The 25,166-nt window shown below is 44.3% G+C and overlaps 1 protein-coding gene across 6 annotated transcripts in view; it reads left to right on the top strand.

Moving 5' to 3' along the window:
* Window positions 1-25,166, top strand: part of inpp4b (inositol polyphosphate-4-phosphatase type II B) — a 201,922-nt gene that overhangs the window by 120,584 nt on the left and 56,172 nt on the right. For all 6 annotated transcript variants that reach the window (XM_079758920.1, XM_079758921.1, XM_079758919.1 and 3 more), the window contains one exon: window positions 3,561-3,640. In XM_079758920.1, coding sequence (XP_079615046.1) covers window positions 3,561-3,640 — 80 coding nt within the window. The remainder of the gene's footprint in view (window positions 1-3,560; window positions 3,641-25,166) is intronic.

Genomic DNA, 25,166 nt, shown 5'->3' with positions numbered 1-25,166 from the left:
TGGATGAGGCGCTCCTCTCCCAGGCTCCAGCTCCGTCTCCTCAGTGCTTCATTAACCAACACCCATAAAAGGATGCTAAGGAATAGATTTCTGAAGCCATTCAGCCCAAAGTTCTGTATTGGCCGTGCAGGTAAATGGTCACATCAGGGTGGGTTTTAATAGTCTTTCCTCTGGCGTTACGGACCTCCTCTGCGTTTGGGTTGGTCAGGCCATATGGAGGTTTAAGCCGTGATGGGGCAGCATTCGCGATGGGGGAGGTAGAGGAAATGAATTGCGGTTTATGTGTGACGGTGTGCTCAAAAGCTCACGTCCACGTACATACACACATGTGCTTGTTAGAAACACACCGTCATGGGTGCAATGCATGCAATATATTTTTTGGTTCATGGTGCATGCAATAGTTATTTTTCTTTTTCATTAACAGCTTTTTTATTATTATGTTGCTGTTTTTTTTGTTGAATTTAGCTACTCAGTATTAACAGTTTATAGTGGTTTGCCGTTTTTGCAGAGCCTTAAATGTGCCACATTCTGACTGGCTCTGAAGAATAGGTCAAAAGTTCTGCTTTTAGCTGTCTTCCTGGCACTATCACACGCGCTCTTGCGTTCATGTGTGTGTTTGTATGTGTGTGTGCGAGAGTATGTCTGTTATGGGGGGTTGTGTGTGCATGTGGGTTAGAATGTGTGTTTGTGTGTGTCTGGTGTTTGTGCGTGTGAGTGTCTGTTTAAGGTGTTGTGTGTGTGTGTGTGTGTGTGTGTGTGTGTGTGTGTGTGTCTTAGTGTGTATGTGTGTTAGTGTGTATGTGTGTGTGCGTGGCTTAGACGCTGTGCTGTGCAGGGTTTGTTGCCATAAACATGGAGATTCATGGTCTTGCAGTAAAAAGGTTTGGGCAGGAAGTGATGGAGAGAAAAGGTCAGTAGACAGGATGCCCTTTTTCTGATTCAGGGGAGTGGGGAAAGAGAGGAAGAGAAAAAGACAAGAGAGAGAGTACGTGAATAAGCATGAGAGGGAGAGAGCTATTGAGTGCCATTTGGAGGGCTTGGAAGGGAGACGTAGTATGAGCAATAAAGAAAGAGGTAGTAAAGTAGTCAGCGACACAATTTAAGCCACAATCAATCTTTCAATGTACCCTCAGCTCTCTATGCTAAACACAGCGAATGCAACACGTTGCGTCTGATGGATGCAGTGTCATGCCGCTGGGAATCAGCTGAACGATGTCATATTGAATTAGCCGTGTGTCTGAGCGCGGAGACCCCCCCATGCATCAAGACGTGTGACCCCCGTGTCTCTCAGTGTCTCATTGTGTTTGCATTGGCGATCTGCTGGTGGCGATGTTGTCGCCTTTGTGGCCTCTATGCTTGTCTCTGTCCCCATTCAACCTTACGCTTGCTGTTCCTGCTGACCACCATAGCTTTTTAGCCACAGCAAGAAATGCATCAGCTTGTGTTTGATGACATATTCAGTTATCGGATTGTATTAAATAGTAGTAATTAGTAAATTCCCAAATTCTCAATGATGTTAGTATGAGATGAGTTTAAATAACATCAGAGCAGATGGTTTATCCAAAGAAATTTCGATGAATTTGATTGCAGGTCATTATGGAGCAGGTAGGGGTTGATATTGATCAAGGATGGTTACAGGTAGTCTGTAGACATTGGGGAACAAACCCAGTACTAGGAGTCAAACACCCAAACCATTGCAGTATTCAGTATTCCCCAAACTCCCATACTGATACTGGTCAAATGTAACATATTGAACCTGGTGCCCTCGTAGCTCTTCCGTGGGTTCCACTTGATGAGAGGTTGTTGGTTCTTTAACTCGACACTGGGAAGGTTTCATTCCGACTGGCAACTATTTATGGTAATGCTTGGCTGCAGTAGACAACACCTATGAAAACACTTACCCATTTGTGTATGTTGTACACCGAATTCGACCTGCTAACAGCCCCACTGGGACCAGTTGCACATCCTCCCCTCCACTCTCACAAACCTGAGTTCACTGATAACCCTGATCACTAGTTTGGCACACACTTCGTTAGTGGTGTCAGGTGTGCGTGAGATCGTTGTGAATGTTAGAGTTCCTTGGCACGCCGCCGGAACGCGCCAAGAACAACGACTCTAAACTGATTAGGACGATATGCACCATCACCCCTGTGTCTTCTGGCCTTATGTTCTAGCTCTACCATGCGCCTTGGGGTCAAGAGGTAGTTAGCTAGGAGTGTCGCAAATGGACGTCTGTAAGTTAAGCACACCCAAGGTCATTGGTGACAGAAATCCAGTTTGGGTGTTGATTTTCATAACTCTCTTTGAGCAGCCCTCACAGTCACCGCTGTCCTTGGCACAGTTCCACACCTCTCATCCTGCAGCTAGGCTACTGTGTATGCCTGTGTGTGTGTGTGTGTGTGTATGTATGTCTATGTGTGTGTGTGTCTGTCGCTGTGTGTGCGTGTGTGGTTTTGCAATTACATATGAAGGGCATCTGGGAGTGAGTGTATGTTTGTGTGTGTGAGTGCATGTGTGCCAGTGTCCACATACAGCCACGTGCACCGTACACAGGGGCCTATGTGTGTCTCTGTGTGTGTGTGTGTGTGTGTGTGTGTGTGTGTGTGTGTGTGTGTGTGTGTGTGTGTGTGCAGGGGTGGTGGGGCGGGTTAGGCACTAGAAGCGTGAGTGTGACTCTTCATGAAACATGGCCCATCTCTCTTGGTTATTGATGGGCTTGTTCTGGAAACCACTCGCCGTGACCCAGTTCTCCTGCGCTGACATCCCCCCCACCCCCCACCCTGCCCTGGTTGGCTGCCGCAACCTCCTCCGCCAGCCTCTACCTCCTCCCCATCCTCCCCTACCCCACCGTACACAAATACAGATCACGCCTGTGGAAAGATGTCAGGAGGACTGCAAGGGCGAAAATAAGGGAGAGGAAGTGCTCCCCCTCATTGCTGACGGAACAGAGTGTAGTGTTGTCTGGTGACTCTTCACTGTGATCAAAAGGCTTGCACAGGCTTATCTACCCCTGTTTGCGTGGGGGTGAATTAACTGTGGCTTAGCAGGGGAAGTTTTGGCAGCCCGACTGGTTGTTGTTCGAGTCAACCGCTGTTGGACCCCTGACCTCTTAATGACTCATAGCCTCCGGTCAGCTATTAGCTGTGAAGTGCTTTGTGAGGATTTCTGTTCCTGTTCAGCGCACCTGCCTCTTTATAAGAGAATTTCGATTTTAGACCGCTACCGGCTCATTTATGACCAATTAGGGCATTTATTACCCTAAATGGTTTGATGAATCCATCTTACCAGTCAATCACAGGTCTGTGAATGCAACAGTACTTTAATGGCAGAGAAAAGAAGGGAGAGATGGGACGCTTTGGGGCGGGGGGGAGGTTGATGTATTAAAAGAATCTTGCTCTCTTCTGCTCTTTTTCTGGTCTCTTTCTTTTAAACACGCCAATCCCACCTACAGCACCTTTAATGCGTCTTATGAATGTATGGTGCACCTCGTCCATCTGTTCAGTCTCGTGGTCCGTAGCCATCTGTGTATTCTGACCGTGCTGCTATCTATGTCCCTGCAGAGCGTGTTCCTGGGGAGCGCAACCTTTTCTGTGGCTGATCTGCTGAGGGCTACGGACCAACGACTGACCATAAACCTCAGGTGAGGACACTGTGACAAAGAGCTGTTGGCAATGAGCTGCATGAGAGGGTGTGTGGCTGTGTGGGGGTGTGTGAGCGTTATGGGGATATGGGGGAGGCAGAGGCAAGGGGGACTGCGGAAAATCTTTGAGGTTTGGGTGTGTGTGGGTGTGTGTGCGCACACATGTGTCCATGCAGGTCTATGTGTGTGTGTGTGTCTATGCATGTCTATGCATGTGTGCTGAGACACATTTCGTTGCATTATTAATGTAATCCATTTAAGTTATCAAAGTTACTTGGTAAAGATCTGCTACGGTAGATCAATACAGTGCAACCCACGACAGCATAACATTTAAAGAATACAATGTAGACATACACATTTAATAATATATAAATAAAACTTTAAAGTTCAACTGAACCACGTGGGATTGTGCAAAGAGCAAGGTGTCATTTAGAAAATCTTGTCTCCATGTTTAATACTAACCATGTTATTATGCTATGCACAACTTGCTTCAGGGGGGATCAGAATATGAGCTCCATATGGATATGTTTATCAATAATAAAGACTTGAAGACGTATTTACCATATAGTACAGATGCACTGGTTCATGCTTCACCTACCTAGTTAAGTGAGCAATATAAGTCACATATTCCCAGCCTGGCGCTGGGGTTGAGATGTCTCGTCTCCCTACTGCATTGTGCCCCAGTGCTCCAGGCTCCCTCTGGCAATACAGTATGGCAAGCCTCAGTCGTATCCTTTGTGGTGGTACCTCTGGTATTCTTTCTCATTTCCTGCAGGTGAACTCTGAGCCGTGGGTATAATTGTATCTGGGGTGATTGACAGCATGAACTGCAATAAGGATAGGTATTATGCAGTCCCCCCACCTTTTCATCTGCAGTGTTAGCGTGTATGTGTGTGTCCGTGTGTGTGTGTGTGTGTTGGTGTGTGTGTGTGTGTGTGTGTGTGTGTGTGTGTGTGTGTGTGCCCACACATGTGCAGCTCTGCACATGTTTGCATGTATTTTCAACCTTTTTGGAAAGGCAGGGGAAAGTGGAGTAACAATGGGAAAGTCCTTCACTGTAGAGAGGAGGTAAAATGAAGACACAAACACACACCTTACTGGCACAGTCAAACACACTCACACACACACACACACACACGCACAAACACTTTCAGACAAACAACCCAAATACACATTGACCCACACACAAACAAAAACACACACAAATGCACTTAGACATCCACACACATGCAATCAGCCACGTGGTAATTCAATGGAGAAAAACGAACTAATTCACATCTGACTGGCATTGTGGTATGGTTGTCATAACAGGCAGCCTGCCTTTGGACTGATTGACCCGCGGACAACTCCATGATTCACGGTTTCCAAAGAGCTCTGTCAGCCAAGATGCTCTGATTCAGCAGCACTCTCTGGAACAAGAGTGGAATCCTGCCTTGTATTTAAGGATTACACGCTCCATCGCACAACACTCCAGCCTCCAACCAACCAGCCAGTGGTGGAGGAGGTGGTGATGGAGGAGGTGGTGATGGTCGAGTGGGGAAAATAACTTGGCTGACTTTGCTTCAAAGCACAAACTTCTTTGTCTGCACGGATTCGTCTCTCCTCACCCCTCCACTCCTCTGAGGATCTTAAAGCAATATGAATGTGGAGTAATAAACCGGGCATTTACATTGGTGCTGTAAGTAAATACCTACAGGAAATTGGTCTTTTCCCCCAGCAGCAAGCCTCCCCAGCTTTTACCTCGGCCTCGAAGCAGAGTTCACTCACGCTTTGATGTCCTTTTCTATTTTTTCTAAATATCATTCTTATTGATAAGGCTGCCCCACTTCAAAGCCCATTCCCCCCGTCGTCTTATATATATATTTATACTTTTTTCTTGTCCTCTCCGGTCCGCCTTTCTTTTCCGTTTCATATTGGGCTGCTCAGGATGTGTGTCACGGATTGTTTTGTGTTTCCTGTGAGGTACGACCAGTTTGATTCGGGTCACCTTTTTCAACATCTCCTGCCAGTGTCATGTTGAATAAGCGAGGCGGGCTGCGGATACGCGAGCCGAGAGCCTGTGAAGCTCCACATCCTCCGAGGGCACCTCCAGCTACTGCAGTGATGAGGAGAAGGAGCTCTCACGGTCTGCAGCCAGACCTGTGTACGCACACACATGCATACAAACGCACAAACACACACACACACACACACACACATAGACACACACACACATAGACACAGACACACACACGCACAAATAAACCCACATAAACAGACACAAACACAAACACACATACAAAAGCGCACACACACACATACAAACACATACATATAAATAACCACACATGCAAACACACATGCACGCACACATGCACACACATACATGCACGCACACAAACAAACACACACACATAGATACCCACTCTTGTATTGAGGTCCTCAGCAAACACTAACAGATGCACTCAGAACAATAAGCAGCCGTAATGCTCACACAGATCCATTTACCATCAGGGCAGCAGGCAGGGCAGGAGAGTGCTTTGGCTGTGCGCTTGGCTGCAGTTTCTTTGAAGTAAGAAGAGAGTTAGCTAATCAAGGAGCAGATGTTGGTTTTTAAAGAGAATGCGCAATGATTTGTCTCGCCAGCTCAGGCAGACTGGCCCAACTCTGGTTTAAAATATCTGGTTTTATACCGGCTGGATCTCCATGATGAAAAGGTCCAAATTCGGTTGACAACAACGTCCGTCTCTCTCTAGTCAGCCATGGTTTTTACCTGCTCAATGTCTTCGCGTTTTGTTTGTTGAATGCAGATGCAGATACTAACTAAACAAATTACTCTTATTCACCGATTATATGAATGGAGTCATTTGTTGAGGTTTGGTGGCTGAGTTGTAATGGTTAACTGTGATTAACCCAGTCCCATGAGGTCTTAGCTGTATAATGTTAATGTTTAATTTAGTTGAATTGCCGAGTATGGGTGTGAGTGCAGGCCAATGTGAGTGTGTGTATGCACGTGCATGTGTGTGATAAACCGTGACATTTACTGTAGCAATCTGCCACGTCTGATGAATTTCGACATTGTTGGCCATGTAGGTGGTAGCCTGTTGGCCTTACCACTATTACCACCCTGACCCATTCCCAGACATCGTTTATTCACAGTAATCCCCAATAATGATGTTGATGTTTTAATTCATCTTTATTCGTTATTGTTTATCTGAACAGGCATGAGTTCGGCATTCAATTAGTGCGTTGCACTGGAGTTAATGGGTCGATTTCAGCTTACAGAAGATTGGCAAGCGGACGGGAGATGAGGAAATTTGGAAAATATGCAATAGAGAAATTGTTTGTATGTATGATTTTGTGACATGAGGAATAAATCACAAGGGGGGGTCCCATATTGGAAATGAAAGTCAGATGGGTAGGTTGATGCAGCTGAGGGGAAGACAAGGCTGCTTACCATCGACAAAGTACATTATTTTTCTAATATCGGTAAACCCTGTAAAGGTTGGTTATTTCTGCTTATACAACAGTAATCTACAATGATTACACATACAGTTACCTTCATTTGTACTTCCAAGGTGCTTGAGAATTTTGTATTTGCGTTGTCAAGGGAGCATCTGATCTTTAGGTCTTTTTCACAGTTTTTGTCACTGTTATGTTTGGAGTGGTTAATTCGGAAACTGACAAAAGGAGGAGGTGCCTGTTATTGAAAAAGAATGCACGCCCCATGTTATTAACCAATCAGGATCAAGTTATTGATATGGTGGCCATGAGAGCTTTGGATGTTGCAACTTCAGACACGGGCAACATTTAGAACTCGCAATGCAAATCCAGACACAATACAGACCCAACACATTAAAGAAATGTTCTATGCAATTATGCCAAACCATAGTGAAAGTGTTTCCAGATGACACTTTAAAGGGGTGACAACAGCTGAACACGCTTTTTGTTGCCAGATATTTGCAGTAATATCTGAATCCTATGATCAAAATGTTCAAATAAACCAAAGACAATTGCATTTTTGGCTAATTTCTAAAACCAATGACGGAAAGCCGACTTCAACAACGTCATGATCTGCAAACCGTGGCAGCAACAACAAGCATGTATAGACGTGTTCATCACTTTTTATTATCCTCTGGAAGCAGTTCCCCTATCGTTTGGTTTAATTGCGGCACATTACTGTATTGTGTTGTGTCTAGATTGTTTTTTGTTGCCTTAATTTGCAGTGCATTTCGTAAACGATGCACATGTGTTGTCAAATTGATGATGTTGTCTCTTTATTTGCTTGTGTTGGCTCTCTTTGCATGCGTTTAGTCTATTTGCGTGTGTTTTTTTAAGCTGTTGTGCATTAAGCTCTAGGTCCGCCGTAATCTAACAATGCTGTTATATTGCACACCTCTCACCACTAAACGCCTTACTGGCTGTGTTATAAATATATATAAAACAATCACAATGTATCACAGCGTAAACTGTATTTAAAGGGTACCAACGCTCTCTCAAAATCGAATTTCCCCGGTTCTCACTCAATCCCAACTTCCAAAAAATACATTGCATACTGGGGGGGTTTGACCCTTATTTATAAAATATTATATTTAGAGCCCCACTGGAACGAGGAATACATTAACATAGATTTGAAGACCTGTTGTATTCTCTGCTGGAAGCAGTTGTGCCTGTTTTAAGGAGCAGGGTTGTTTTTCCAAAACACGAGATCCTGGGACACAATGCAGAAGAGTGCGGTTTTAGCCACAGAGGCACTGGGTCTGCAGCAATGTGTGTGATGTTGTACACTCTGGGGAGGAGTGATTATTATCTGTGAGGAGGAAGCCAAGCTCCCTCCACACCCCATCCACGCTACACAGACACGGCTGTCCAAACAAGGACACACTCACAATGTAGGTGGTACACAAGCACACAGAGGTCGACACACAAGGCATAAACAAACCATTTGTAGGTGCTCTAACACACACACACACACACACACACACACAAACACAAGCACACACAGAAGAAAACCACCAACACAAATTAGTATCGACTGTGTATTCAGTTTTGCATTGCCTTGGGATCTGACTTTTTTTTCATTTCTTCTTATGATTGTTTTGCTGTCAGTTATCCTTGACATTATCCCATTTTTTCAATCTCCCCCCTCTCTCTTTATCTATCTCTCATTCTCTGCCCCTGCTTCTCCCTCACTCTCTAGGTCACCACACTCTCTGACGCTCGTTATCTCCTCAACTTCATACCCTCACTCTGAGAGGCAGTGTGCGACCCAGTTCTGCAACACAGTTAGATTTGATTCTGATGAGAGTTTCACTTCCAGTGTGTAGTGCTCGAACTGACTTTATGTATGTGTGTGTGTGTGTGTGTGTGTGTGTGTGTGTGTGTGTGTGTGTGTGTGTGTGTGCACCTGTCTGTGTGGTGTGTGTTGGGGTGTGTGATTGGATTGAATATGTGTGTATGTGTGTGTGAACGTGAGTGGGGTGTGTGTGAGTGTGTGTGGTGTGTGTTGGGTTGTGTGAGTGTGTGTCTGTGTGTGAATGGGGTGTTTGTGTGTGTATGTGTGTGTGCGGGTGTGTGTGTGGGTGTGTCCAGATTTGAAAATGGTAAAAAGTCACATTATCACAGACAAGTGCAATGCGCTCCATGGCTCCTTGTCTTTCCCTGCCGTTCCCAAAGGGGCCGGCCTCTCCTTTTTGTCACACCAGTAATAGCTTAGCCAGCTATTATGATAATGGCACTTTAATATCCTACTTCCCTCCCCATCCTCCCTGCAGGGTGCACTGATCCATGGATGTCCGTCCGGCTGCATTTTAGCCACCGCACATAACCTACCCTATGTAGTCCATTTAAAACGATGGTGGTCTGGGGAGAATGTGTGTTTGTCGACGTGCGCATTATTGGCAAGGGAGGGTCTGGCCTCTGAGGCAATGTTTTAGCACGGCACAGCGGTGCTTGACGGCGTCGAGGCTGTGTGTATGTATGTGTGTTCATGTGGGTTAATGTGCACAGGTCCATCTGTAAAATTGCATGTCTGTGTGTATGTGTTCGTGTGTGTGTGTGTGTGTGTGTGTGTCTGTGTGTGTGTGTGTGTGTTTGTTTGTGTGTGTCTTATGTGTAAGTATGTTTGTTTGCTGCATGTTAAATATAGTCTCTCTAATTACTCTATTCCGTTGAGTACTTAGTAGCCTTGCATCCCTAGTGACAGTCCCACACACAGCCTCCCACATGAACACACACACACACACACAGACATACACACACGCACACACACGCACACACACACACACACACACACACACACACACACACACACACACTTATACCACTGTGTGTAGTCATTAGCGGCTCTGTTTATACTGAAGGGGCAATCAAATATTTAGTTATGAATAATGTAAAAGGGGAATAATTACAAAACATAAAAAATTATAAAAAATGCTAAATGTCTTTCTTATGTATTCCTATCTCTCTGCCACGCTGAATAGGACAGCACTTGTACATCAGTGTTTTAGAGACACTAAAGCTTTCTTGGGCCGTTTCAGTTTGAGTGTGGCGCTTTTGGGGATATGTTTATCAGTGGTCTGCACATGGGAAGGCTCCTTTACAAATGAGCACTTACTTCCTGTATGCGGTAGCATTTGCAAACACCCCTACATGTACAAACACACACACACACACACACACACACATTGATGGCAATGGCATCCATGTGCAATAAGTACACATACGACCTCTATATTTCCCCTATGGTGCTACTGGGGTTGCAATTCCACAATGTTCTTCTGCATAATCTCACCAATCCCTGGGCTACAGGGCTCATAGGCAGAATACTAAAATATTTGGCCAGTGCTGCACAATCATATTCAGAAAAAAATATTATACATAATTTATGAGAACATAAGTACCATCACTGAGTCCATGAAATATACAATACAGCAGGAAATCTGATAGTTCATGATAGTTATTTACCATATCGTTGAGATATACTGTGTATATATATATATAGAATATTGTGTTGACATAGCGTGATGCAGTATATGATGTTTTAAAAGTAGGCCACATTGTAGTGTAGGTTTTATGATAACTAGGTCTTTATCACTTCGATTATTTTTTGGTGTTTTAGTCTGTATTACTTGGGATGAAAAATTATTATGCCTGTTTAGAGGCAAATTACAATGTCTGCCACAAGAATTTACTGGCACCCCATCTTTATATAAAATAAGGCTGCATGAACATTTATTTCTGCATAATTACCTGTCATGGTAATTATGCAAAATTATGCAGAATTGGCACGGACATCAAAGATCACCCGAGGCACGGTTTAAGGCCTAAAAGCATCTGTGTTGAGCGAGTGTCGAGGAAAACCTGCTCCTTACTGCGTTTCAAAGGATGATTCATTGCCTTTGGTTTTATGAGCAGAGTAGAGGACAGAATCCAGCAATACACAGCTTTACCGTAAGAATCAAAGTATGCGTTAGTCTTCATTCTTCATATGTATGTAGCTTTCTTCATATTTATGTGGCTTCTGCCGTTAGGGTGTTTAAAGTTCCGGGTTTGAACCGCAGAGTCTAACTCTAACTCTCACTCTAACAGCACATAAACACTTTGAATTAAAGTTTCTGCTAGATTATTGAACAGTAAATAGGGAAAACATATGTACAATGATAGTCTATTTCTGTTGTTTTTCCTCATGCGAAAGATTCATATGAAGACAACACATTCAGCCCACTAACAACAACAGCACTCTCTAGCCTTCAACTGTGATCCCTTCTTTTGCGCAGACAGTCAACCATAGGCATACAATGGCAATGCTGAATAATACAGCATGAGATAAACAGTTCTCTCTTTTCCACAATCCCTTTCTTCGTCATCACCACTAAAAGGACTACGGCGCTCCAGTGGGCAAACACTTACCAGAGTATACTTGTTGAAGAGCCCTGCAAAACTTGCATTTTAGTTGGCAATGAAAGTGTAGCGTTCATAACGCAAAAAAAAAATAAAGTGCCTTCTTGAGATGCCTTGCATACATATTTAGTTTGGTTCTTGTAACATCTCGCAGTGGATAGTTCTTAATTTATGAGATTTTAACATCAAGCTGTGATATTGGCTATGTCTTCTACCGCATATGCTCGGACTATAAGTAGAACATCAAAACATCTTAATGATATAAAAGCATGTCAACAAGTTTGGCAGTATAGGATAATATCAGGCTTCTCCCGAGGAGTTCATCTAAATGGTGGTGCAAGCTCTCCTTCCCACTTTTTACAAAGCAGTCGGGAGGACAGGGGGGAGCACAAGGGTTGAAACAAGGGCAAAATATATCAGAATGCTTAGGTAATAGACCCCATTTGCAATTATAATTTCTTTCGGCGCTCCATCATCCAGAATTGTGCATGTTTGTCTTTTTTTCACTTGCTCTAGAATAGGGCTTGTGCTGGAGTGCAATTTCATTAAAACTTTGCTCAAACTACAATTCATGGCGCAATCAATATCCACCCATTATATTAAACACAGAGCAAGACCGAAAATTCAATCTTCTGATGCTCCTGGTCCTTTTTAGCCATGGGTGGTCGGGTTTGTGACCCGCTTCACACACCCGACCAACCGACCCCGTGGATTGAGCTTTGCCCTGACCGAGTTGGACTCCGGCAGAGAGTGTTTTTTTGAAATGTCATTGAAAAAAACCCCTGTCTTAAATAATTTAACCCTTTCTGAAATTAAACAACAACTAAGAGTCACATGGTAGCTGAAAGGAGCATGGAGGCGCAGCGCCACTGTTACATTATTTGGGGAGAACCCTGAATATGATATTCACTTATTCATTCAAGAGTGGCAGTCATGCTTTGACATGTGTGGGTTTGCTTCCAGCTTGATGGTACGTGATCAGTTCTTTGAACACCTGATCTAAAACCGTAAAATAGTTAAAAATGCTACACGTACATGTCATCCATAAAAACTGTAAGCTAAACAAAAGTCCACAAATATGATTAGCAACAAGCAAACGCAAACTACGAATGGATAGTGTTGTATTTCTTCTTCCAGCAATAGGGAGTTTGTAGGATAAAGGCTTGATTCTAACCTCCTTCATTTTTTGGACACTTCTGTATCAGGTGCCCCTGTGTCAGTGTTCCCTGATCACCCTAGGCAAACCTTAGTTCATCCTGTCCTCGTTGCTGATCCATGTTTAAACAAAACCATCTTCCGCTTCCACAAAGGATTGGATGTGGTTTGGATTTTATGAACACCAAAACAATCATGTTACAGAACAATGAAGAATATTGGCTATGCAAAAAAATAGCATACTTATTCAGGAAAACAAATAGTACAGTAATAAAACCCAGTCTTTCATACACATAAACCAAAGAACCAGTCGGTCTTCAAGGCCAACACCTGGCTAGACATGTCAACAGCCTTCCGTTAAGACAGAATATACTTTACTTTCACTTTTCCAACTCAGACGACAGACAACGTGTGTATAATGGACATATATAATATAGTATAATTAAATAGAATGAATGGGAACTTGAACACACAGTGGTGAATAAACATGGAGGCCAGCGTGACTGGCCATATCTTCCATCGTTGTGACAGTATCTCAGTATCTCATCTCCTCCAATGTGCATAAATAAAGGGGAAAACGAGGGAAATGTAGTGTTGGGAGCCAAAGACAGAGAGCTTACTTCAATAAATCTGCCCAGTCGTTTGGCTCGGCCGGTCTAGAGGGGAGCAACTCATGCCAAGTCCTTGTCCAAATGAAGGGAAGATGTAAATGAGGACAAAAATTGCAAGGAAAGGAGAGAAAGCAAAAGAGAGCAGTTGTCTTGTTGTATTGGGCAGTGTTGTTAAATTCTTATTTTCTTGTTTTTGTTTTATTGAACAAAGGACAAAGAGGTACTGCTTTGTTGTTTTGGTGACTTGCAATGCAAGACTATCTCAGAAATAAGGGCTTGTGTGTTTCATTGAAGAAAACTTGAAACAACCTCACATCCACCCCATCTATGGGGAGATGTGTGTGCAAGTATATTCTTACTATTCTATACAGTGTAACCAGTTCTTGTGTTGGGAAAACTCCAGTGATTCCCTGTAGGAAAAACATGCATTTAAAGATAGCCAAGTGAGTGCATTTGAATATCTATTAGGTAGTGCAAGTGTAAGATGAATGTGATAGATTGGATTATGCAAAGAGGTTATGGTATTATTGTTTGAAATTATAAGCCTGCCAGTGTGGTCATTCTATTCTAAACAATGTACTACTTGGTTCAAATTCTAAAACTGGGGAACGTCTATTCTGAGTTGTGGAGACCTAATGCTATCCATTTAACCCAAGCCATGGTTGTCTGGTTAAACAACAAGAAGTTATTGATTGTGGATCAGTAAATCAACGCTGGAAGTCTTCAGTGATCAAACAAAACATATCTCAGACAGCAGCAGGCCTTTGGTCCGGAAGGAAAACCAGGGATTACCGGCTGCTTTTATGGAAACCATGTCTGTTACCAGTTTCAAGAGTGTTTCAAATAGATAAATGAGTACATCTTTTTATCATTTAGCTGTCTAAAGCTAGCCAATTTCAGAGTGCTATTGTCACTTTTGACAGATCAGTACAAGTCACCAAAGATGTTTGTAAAAGCTCTGCTCTTGCAGCTGCCAAGGTGGTAAACTGCTCGGGGGGACAGGATTAGCACCATGAATTCTAAAGCTATTTCCTTTTTTTCCTTAATCCGTGTTGTCTTGTGAGAAACTGCTTTTGCTTTCTCCTCTTACTCATTCCTCTCTTTCTCCTGCTTCCGTCTCGCATCTCAGTAACTTTGAGATGGAATCAGGCAGTGATGTATTGGCTGGGGATACAGAGTAGAAACAATCTTTCTCTGGCAATTTGCTTCGTGCTTCCTTACCTGACAGCCTAAATATCATTTAACAGGGCAGGTTGAAAACCCAGCACCACCCCTGTCCTTGCTACCACAATCCAGCCTATCACACTAGGGGGATATGTTCATGTGTTTTTGTGTGTTTATGTGCTCTTGTTTGTGCTGGCTTGCACATGCATTTGTGTGTGTTTGTGTGTGTGTGTGTGTACCTGTGTCTATTGCAGCAGGAGAAGTGGCGTGTAGTTATGCCTCCGGGCGATAAGGTGTGCATGATTCCTCTGAACTTGAAAAAAATGAAAAACGCTTGCTGGATACATCAGTTCCCAGAGACATCCCCATCCCCTCTCCTGCCAGCCAGAATCAATGGAGGAGCAACAGGACAACAATGGCTTACTGTCTGCCGACATCAGCACAGCAGTTCACGCCGCGAATTACACCCGATCTCGCTACATCTCAGTTTGCCGTAGTTTGCCGATTCACACGCTTATAAGAGGCGCACGATTGCACACGTATGTGCTTTTTCACACACACATGCATACCGGTACACATGTACACACACAATCACACCCTTCCATCCTCTCTGACGATGGATGTACCATAACATAGATAACAGCTTGTTTGTGTACCCTCCCCTGGGATGATATCCAACCCTTCTCCTGGTTTCCATTATGTCTTCTTGGATCCATCCAAGCCCTCCCCTCTAACAACACCATCCCTATGTAGCTCTACAGGTGACACATACAACCGCCAGAAATGGAAACATCATTAACGACCTAGAACAAGGGGGAAACCATTTCTCTTTCTTGCCAGCTGATATGTTGTCTGTATCTTTTTAAGTCGATTTGCGCTCGTGTCATATGATTGAGTAGGCCAATTTACAGTTGCAGCGTGGATGCTGCATCGGAACATACACAGTTGACATTTCTCCTCATAGTATAGTGTTTAGGGGGTTTGAGTCGACCGTCAAACAAGCAAGATGTATTGTCACTACCTGCTCATTAGTTACTGAGAAGAATAGCAAGGATTTATTCAGTATGGAACTCAAAAGTACTTTGGAGACATGTGCCTGTTTGGATTAGGCTTCAGGTGAGCATCAACTTTGCCTGGTTGTATTAACTGCATGTGGCTCAGCCAGCCTGGTTGCATGCCATTTTGCCACATTAAGTTTTTCCGGGGTTTAAATGGTACATACGGCAGCTGAAGATGGTCCGACTATGGGCATCATGGTTCTTAATGCTAGCTGTGTAGGGGATAGCCACTCGGTGAACAAGGCCCATGATACCAGGGAAAGATTGCCCACACATGGACTTACTGGTCACTGTTGAGAACATCACTGTATCTCCTTCTCCAACTGCCAAAAACCTTGGTGTAGTGTTGGACAATCAGTTATGCTGCACCGCAAACATCACTGCGGTGGCCCGATCCTGCAGATTTGCACTTTACAACATCCGCAGGATCCGGCCCTTCCTCACAAGGGAAGCAGCTCAGCTTCTAGTCCAATCCCTGGTCATCTCCCGCCTCGACTACTGCAACTCGCTCCTGGCTGGACTCCCTGCCTCTGCGATTAAACCCTTGCAGCGCATCCAGAATGCGGCAGCGCGCCTCGTGTTCAACCTACCAAAGTTCTCACATGTAACCCCCCTCTTCCGAGACCTCCACTGGCTCCCTGTAATAGCTCGCATCAGATTCAAGATGATGGTACTGGCATACAAGGCAGTCGATGGAACTGCCCCTGCCTACCTCCAAGCATTAGTAAAGCCACACACCCCAGCTCGATCCCTCCGCTCAACTACCTCAGCCGGACGTCTGGTACCGCCATCGCTAAGAGCAAGCAAAGGTCGATCAGCAAAGTCACAACTTTTCTCTGTTTTGGGACCTCAGTGGTGGAACGAGCTCCCTACCGATGTCAGGACCGCAGAGTCGCTCACCAGCTTCCGCAAAAGACTCAAAACTCACCTGTTCAGAGTTCATCTCGACTCTGCATAGAAACCAATGCACAGCCACCATTGAATGTTGTACGTCCTGGCACTTGTACAAGGTACTTAATTGTGTAGCATCTACAGTAGCTGCTATCGCTGCTTTACACAGGGAATGGGTTAGCCTAGCGATTGTAATACTTGCACTTGGTTCTATGAACGTCTTTACTGTACCGACAGCGATATATTGTTTCACTTCTTATGACAAATGTACTTATTGTAACAAATGCACTTATTGTAAGTCGCTTTGGATAAAAGCGTCTGCTAAATGCCCTAAATGTAAATGTAAATGTAAATACCACAACGGCTACAAGGGGGGTTCCTTTGCTCAGATAATGTGGTTTACTCAGATAACGCCCATTCCTGTTGTCATAGAAACAGACAAATCCTGAGGTCCTCCCCTCTGAAGGGGTTGTGTAAACATGTATGTCCAGTGTTTGACCACAGCCACAGGACAACCGCTCCGGGGACCCCCTATAGGAAGATCTCAACCCCCCCAGATGGACAGCCCTGTCTTGATACTTATGCTGCACATAAAGGTCACTAGTGGCGGACCGCATCACAATCGGAGCAGGGCCGCAGTAGTAGAGCGATGATAATCTTGTAGTAAGGACAGGTTGTATTCACCGAGGCGAGCTCCTTTGACGGGGATAATCTCGTGGGGCAGTTAAAACGAATTGTACAAAACTAGATTATATTTAGTTTTTCTTTTTTATTGAACATAGTAAAAGCCAGAACTTTAAACAAAAAAATATATAGAGCCGAGTTTGCCAAGCAGGCAAGCAGTACATGGTGGTAAATTAGTTTGTTGCGAATGAATGGTTCAACTTTTTAAATTAAGCCATTATTGTGTGCCAATGCCTTGACGAATTGCATCGCACAGGAGATGGCAAATAACCATTGTAGCCAAATATTACTCGAACATAAAAGAACATTGCAATTTATTTAGAAGCACTGTTTACTACACTCGAACATTTATTTCATTGCAGTCAGATAAATATATATACACAACCTCAGATAACCCTTCAAACTACATCAATCACAATTTCCTAAAAAGGCTGTCATTTTGAAAGAGTGAATAACACGGACGCAAATTAAATGCTAAAATACTTCACTTTTTCTTTCTATATTTTTCCAACCCCAGGCAGCATTCTAAGCTCATGCTAATTCAGGAGTATGACAGATATCAGCCCACAGAACACTTGAGCCTGCTCTTAGTGGTTGATGTTGTTGTTGTTGTGTTCTCTGTGTACACACTTTAATGGTTCCAATCTCAGCGCAATCCTCTCTGGCAATCCTGTAGGCTTCAATCTTTTCTTGTGAATGTGAGCAATGATACACACGATAAAGACAAGCAAAACTGCACCAGTAGAAGCCACCACCGTCCCCCCCAAGCAAAAGCGAAAAAAAGAGATGGGTGGTTGTCTTGAACTGTCGTTGCAGATACAGCGTAAGTAGGCTTCTTTCCCCTCAGATGCAATTACTGCGCGAGAGCCATCTGTTTTTACGTAAACACACAGGGACACTGGCTTGTCAGCCCGTTCGCAGATTGTTGAGAAATAATTATGAGGCCTTTATCACGATGATCATGAAGACTCAGTCTCAATAGCAGCGATGTTGGTTACATCTCTCTTTCTGTTCTGCTCCCCCTCTCTGTTTCTGTCCTTATCTCTCATTTCCCATCTCCCTTTATGTTATCTCACTCTACTTATCTCTCTCTTTATCTCTTAATATCGCACTCTCTCTTTTGTTGTGCTCCAACACTTTGTCAATACCCAATACCACTGACTCATCCTTTCTCTCACTTTATCTCTCTCTCTCTCTCTCTCTTTCTCGCTCTCTCTCTCTCTCGCTCTCTCTCTCTCTCTCTCTCTCTCTCTCTCTCTCTCTCTCTCTCTCTCTCTCTCTCTCTCTCTCTCTCTCTCTCTTTATGTCTCCCTCCCCCTCTTTCTCTCTATGTTGAGACAATGCAAGTGTCTTGAGACATCGTGGGGGTATTTTAAAACACAATGTTTAGATGTTTTGCAGATGCTTTCAGATCTGTTCTTATTTAAGATAGCTTGAGGTTTCATTTGAAAACATGCTCTTTAAGAGTGAAAAACAAGAGAAAGTTGTGAGTGGTGACAATCCCTCGGTTAGGTTGCTCAGCCCTTTCCACTCTCTCACTCCTATTGCATCATCTGAAATATTGTATTCGTATTGTGTTGTGTTATCTAGAACCAATAAATGCACACAAACATTGAACACACAGGCTTTCAATAAATTAAGTTGAGTCCCGGCTCCAATTAGTCCGATGTACTGAAAATCTACAGGTGATAGTTCACAGAAGCAAACCGCGTGTGTGTTTGTGTGTGTATGTTTATGGCAGTGTGTACGTGTGAGTGTGTGCGCACAAAAAATCCAATTATATTTCCCATTGATTGTGAGTTTGCGCTCTCTGATCACCGTGTCACACGTGCCTCTGTTTGTCGCTGGGGCGCTCCATAATTACTTACCAAATAAAGACACGGGGGTATACATTATTGAGGCGCTGCGACGGGGGGATCTGACACAGTGTTAGCGCCCATCCAAAACCCCAGGCCACATTACCGTCGCACAAATTGCCTCTCCCTAACACGCATCTGGCGCCGTGCGATTCACGCAGTGGCTGTCAGGTCTCCAGGGTAACGCACCCGCCCGCGTTAACATGTGGTTTTAATGTTTCTATCGTTTGTCGGTGTTGTTTTTGTTGTTCTAGGGTTGCGTTCCTTTGTAAGCAAATTCTCTTTTACATTCACGCTATTGAGTGCTATTCCTTCTTATGATGTACTGTATTTAATCGGAGTCCATATCCAGTCTTCACTAGTGTGTCAGCATAGCTGCTATTCCAGCCTGAAAGGCCCCGGCTATTACAGTGAAACAATAACACACATAATACTGTGTAAATATATATCCAGTCTCCCAGTCTGCCCTCTATTCACATGAGAATAATTACCTGTGACCTTTCACGTGCTTAAACACCACCGTCCACTGCATTCCCCGCTAAGTGATGAATATCAACTGAAGGAAGATGACGCAATTTGGCCTAGTTTGTGCAGTGTAACACACATATATTTTTCACATATTTTATCTCTTCACTTATGCAAGCAAGTGGGAGTGAATTTTAGATGAAGCCTAATGCGGCCTCTGTTTACCTCATCAGGAGGAATCGGGAGCAGGGTTCTTTATTAGGGAAACACTGTGGGTGTAGGGCGGGACTTTTCCACACAGGCCCAGTTAGTGTGTGCGCGTGTGCGATAACTGCGCGTGTCTGCCCGGCTGCTTGAACAATGCCAGCGGTGATGTCACATTGATGGAGTCCCGGCATCCAGCCCTCCTCACTACCCGGCCCCCTTCCACAGTCACAAACGGACCGGTTACCGCTGACTCACACTCCTGCGCTTATTCACTTCCACTCCGCCCCACCTCCCCCTGCCCCACCTCCACTAAAGCCCTCATGGTGGTGTAGCAATCGTCCTCCATCCATCTCCCATCTGTCACTACACTTAGCTCCTTCCTGCTTTTTATATAGGTCAACTACCCCGACCGCAGTTTACTGCCTGACGTGTCATTGCTACTGTTGTTGTTTATTGTTTGTGTCCACGTGCCTCGGCGCTTCATTTTTTTTGATACGTGCGGACACATTACATATTTCCCCGTTGCGAGGTGTTGGCTGGTAGGTTGTCCTCCCGGAGGCGCTGGGTGTTCGGATGACAAGTTGCATGGTGAGGGGTGTGAAAGCAGATGTAGATGGTGCGTGTGTCCCCCTGTCTCACTGCTGAAGTGTGGGCCCCTAATGAAGAGCCGGTGGTGACTGGCTGGGCTGCTGAGGCCCTGCTGGTTCCCCTGTCAGTAGCCTGCCTCTCTGCCTGCTTCTTGGGGAGGAACACACCTGACAACCGTAGCACTGCCGGAGAGGTTTCCTTGGGTGTGCATGTAACAACGTGCGTGTATGAATGAGAGAGAAAGACTTTGTGTATGTGTGTGTGTGTGTGTGTGTGTGTGTGTGTGTGTGTGTCTGTGTGTGTGTGTAAAAACGAGGGAGAAGGTGTGTGTGTATGTGCATGTAACAATGTGCGTGTATGAGTAAGAATGTGTTTGTGTGTGTGTGTGTGTGTGTGTGTGTGTGTGTGTAAGAACGAGATAGAGCATGTGTGTGCGAGTGTAACAATGACAGTGTTTGTTTGCTTGTGAGAATGAGAGTGTAAGAAGCAATCTGTGAAGTTCACCAGGAAATGGTAGAGCCTATCTTATATCAAGAATGCTCAGATATTGTAAGAAGGTTTTAGAGCTGTAAAGTATTTTTCCCCTCTAGCCCTGATGGGTTTCTTTTGAGATCTGCAAAGAGTTTTATGACATTGTAGCGACTCCTTTAAACCGACGTCAGCAACTGGAAAGAGTCTCTCTGACACCAATTGTATCTCGACAGTTCCGTGACTAAAAATAGGTCAAAGTAGAACATTTCTTGATGAAGTTTTCAATGAAGTCTCTTTTGCTGAAGTGTATGTACTCAAGATAGAGTATTATGGAGCCAGCTTGCCTCATTTGAGCCTGACTTGTGATGTATAACAAGTGGGTGTGAGTGTGAAAGTCGCATCGGATATGTCTAACAACAGTTAGCTCGGCCAGTGCTTCCTGACGATATACTGCCTTTCTATAGCTTCCTCTTTTGGACGGCAAACAGTGTGTACAAAAGAAACCTCTGTCTGATGCATAAGTCACCTTCTCTTGTGTGACAAGGATCATGGTAACACTGGGGAGTACTGTTTGCAGATCATACAAAGTCAAATAACTTGAGGCAACCATTAGTTAGGAACAAACCATTGTTTGCGTCCAAGCACACAATGCTTTTGTAAAAAGGCCCCCGAATGTGCTTTACATCTCGCAAAGTTAGTAATATATTGTCTCAGATCATTCTTTGTTTATAATGGACTTTCTCTACCTTTATGGTAGCCTTGTGAGATCATCAAAGTATTCAAGTTTGGGTTAGCCAAGGCTGGGCAGCAAGGCTGATATTCATAGTGAAACCCAAACTTGAATACTGCTTGGAAAGCAATTGATTTCCAAATATGGCTGCAGCCTGACGTTGTTAAAAGAAAATACACTCCAGTGATTCAGAGGGGCCCTCGGCTCCGTTCACTCTTTATGACTCTATTGAAAGCAACAACACATTCTTATCTGAGAAAAGCCCCCTGTGCAGATTTCTGCTATTCTTTTTCAGTTTCAACATCGTTGTTCAATCTGTTTCGGCTGAAAAAACAGTTGTTACACTTTCCTTGGGCACCACCATTACTATTTTAATTTGGCAGACTGCGGCGCTCCTTGTTAGACACAAACTAAAACCCCATGGATGCCATTGAAAGGAAGGGAGCTCCCGTTCAATGGGATCCAGGCCAGACAGAAACCACGATGACGTGAAGGTGCGGGATCAGGACGGTCTCACGAGGGCTGCTTGTATGGGGCGAAACAGGGAAGAGGGACCAGGCTATGGGAGCTCGAACAAAGCGCAGGACCGAAGCTGGGAATCAAACAGGGGTCACGGCTAGAGCTTCAGCGCAAGATGCCGTCAAACCCCCCATCTCCGTCCAGATCCTCGGGAGATACCGTGAAGAGAGTCAGTTCCAGTGCCGCCATCGGGCGCCAGGACTCCCACGCTCGCTGACGTGTGGCACACGGGGGAATGGCGTGTTGGTGTAACCGGCGGGATGGGATTTTGAATGGAGATCAGCTTTTTAAATAGAACGTTGCCTCCTTGATAAGACGTCCCCTTTTCAGCGGTGCCAGATTCACGGCGACGGAAGGTTTTAAGCACATTATTTTTGTCACTTTAACAAAGCTGTCTGATTAAGTGTTGTCATAAAAGTAATCCTGGGCCAATTGGATTTATGGAAGGATGAGATCTCAGGCAAGGAGCAATCTGCAGATTTGTGCCCACGCCAGCTCCAACAGACGGAGAGAGGAACGGAGAGAGATGGGGGGGGGGGGAATGCATGGGGTGGTGGTAGTGGCTGTGGTGGGGGTCATGACATCGATGGAGGAGTGCAGTAGATATGCATTTTTTCACCAAAATATATATAGAGATATTTCAATATGAGCTGTGCGGTTTCTTATTAGCACCGTGGGTGCAAAGAATACAGCTTTGTTATATCGAAAACTATTCATAGGTTTAATAACTCCCAAAAGCATAAATCAATAATCTGTGACACACAATCACCCACAGTTATATACTGTGAAGGTTCGTATTAGTACTAGATATAATTATAGGTATAGATATATGATAACTCATATCGTATGGGTATAATAACCGGTAGATCTGTAACAGGCAGCATCCTTCTTGATCTCTCTCTCAAATGCATAAATCATTTATCTATGAGAGATTTTCTACAGATGTCCCCGTGGTTGCCTCCAGTCAGGAACTTTCATTAGTGGATGGACCCAGACAATCTGAAGAGTAGCCGGTCCGAGCTACAAGAACCTTTTGCCTCGAGAAGACCAAACACTAAATGTGATGCATGTTAATCTCCTCTGCTCTCTCTCTCTCACTCTCGCCCTCTCTCTCCATTATGTGTAAGGCGACTGTCAGACTGTTTTTTCAAAGTCAGGGTGACTTTCTTCTACTGCACCCCAGTACTCAGCAGAGAGAGAGAGATAGACAGCGAGTGGGAGGGAGAGTGAGGAGGAGGAAGAGAGAAGCGAGAGAGAAGGGGAAGGGATGGACCGAGAGATGGAGAGAGAGGGAGAGAGTGAGACAGGAACAGAGTGGAAAGGCGGATGATGGTGATGTGGGATGAAGGATAAAGGGGAGGGGGGGCAGCGTGGAGAAGCAAACGCTGAGACAGGTGTCTAGCAAGGGACATTCATTTGATTTATAATCCAGCCAACATTACTTCCCTTGCTCTGGAACTGTTGTAAGACACTAAGTTAAACTTACACTGTCCCAACTGCACCCGCTTTTCTTTTGCCTTTTCTATTTTTTTTACCCCGGCTCCGTCCCTCCCTAATTCCCCATCCTCTCCTCCAGTGCTCCGGATGGATCTCCTTTTCCCTCGGCACCTATTCTCCCACCTCGCCTTCCCCTGGGGGGAGTCATCAAACTAACTCCCTCCTCCCCCTCTTCCCAGCAGAGATGGCCTTGAAATGCGCCTCTCTCCCTCCCCTCCTGACTGGCCTGCCATTTTCTAAGACTCTGCCAAGCTTTCTACTCCTTATATCTCTCTTATTCTCTCACTCTCTTTCTGTCTCTCTCTCTCTCTCTGAACCATTAGCTGGCTCTTGGACATGGCATAATTTCTGTCAGCATGGAGTGAAAGTGAGTGCATTACGGATAGCTCTATTTCAGCGGTTCCAACTGGCTCCTGCCTTGTCCAGGGATCATTATTCTTCATTTTGAGGATGTCTGTCTTTCAGCCAATACTATAGATTTTCTATTACCTCCTTAATCATAGCAACGTCATTGGTTAAGAGATTGTTATTGGCCACCTCCCTGATATCGAAATGTGGCCTTTTTATGGAGAAGCTTCACAGACAATTTGGCATCATTTTCCTCCTGATATAGGTATAGTTTTTATGGAGGCCCTCTACACTTAGTGGTTATCAAGAGGAGGACTTAGCATTAGCAAGTTAGCATAGCAAGCCTATGTGGATGACATTATATCATTAGCATTGTCTCCCTGTAGATTTCCCTGTGTATTATAACCCGATTGTTTTCCTCATTGTCGCCGAGCCGTGCTGTGAGAGGGGATAATGCGTTCCTGAAGCGTCTCTGACGGTCCCCATTTTGTCTCTGGCTTTCCACTGCTGGTTTGCTCGTCGGCCCCTCCTGTTCCAGGATATTCTACCCTGGAACAGTGTTTTTGAACAGAAAAAAGGGATTTGCCATAAATAAAATAAAAACAGCGCATATGTACGAATATCTTTCATCTATTTCTCTTGTATGAGCACAAACGAAAATACATTTTGTTTAAATACAGGCTACATTTACTCAAATGCAGGTGGGAGGTCCAAAGAAAAGACATCTATAAATAAACACAATTAACAGAATTAGGGAAGCTGTGTCTGTTTCAGTGCACATGTAAATGGATCCATTTAAACACAGCTTGTTGACAGTGGGTAAAGGGGGCTGAGTTTAGCAGATAGTGTCAGCCAACAACTCAACCCATGGTTTAGTTAATTACCCCAAGGTGATATCGTCGCAGTTGTAAACGCTAAAGCCTTTAGATTCGCTATGACAAGAATGTTTCTAACCAGACGGTAACTGTCAAAGGACACAAAATGCGTGTCATATTAAGTTGTGTGCCTTTTGACATCATCTCAGGGGAGATTACAGCCAGACTCCCGCAGGTGAGATATGGAAATTTCATGTCAAGCTACATAGCAGTCAAAACAACACAAACATGTCAAAAAACTCAAGCAAAAGGAGAATATTCTCTTAGAAAACAACTCTGCATTTTGGAGCCATTATTACCTTACAACCTCATCAAAGAGCAGTAGGCATATTTAGATCTGTTAATAGTGAATTTAATAGCATAGTTAATATTAACTTAATTATACGCCCACCATTGGTTGGTTGGTATGATATTTACTGTGTGTGTGTGTGTGTGTGTGTGTGTGTGTGTGTGTGTGTGTGTGTGTGTGTGTGTGTGTTTACTACTGTATACACATGTATGTAATATGCATAAGGTATTTTCATAT

The sequence above is a fragment of the Pollachius pollachius genome (assembly GCF_949987615.1).
Source record: "Pollachius pollachius genome assembly, chromosome: 2".
NCBI classification, from domain to species: Eukaryota; Metazoa; Chordata; class Actinopteri; order Gadiformes; family Gadidae; genus Pollachius; species Pollachius pollachius.
This window is presented reverse-complemented; position numbering and strand designations above follow the sequence as displayed.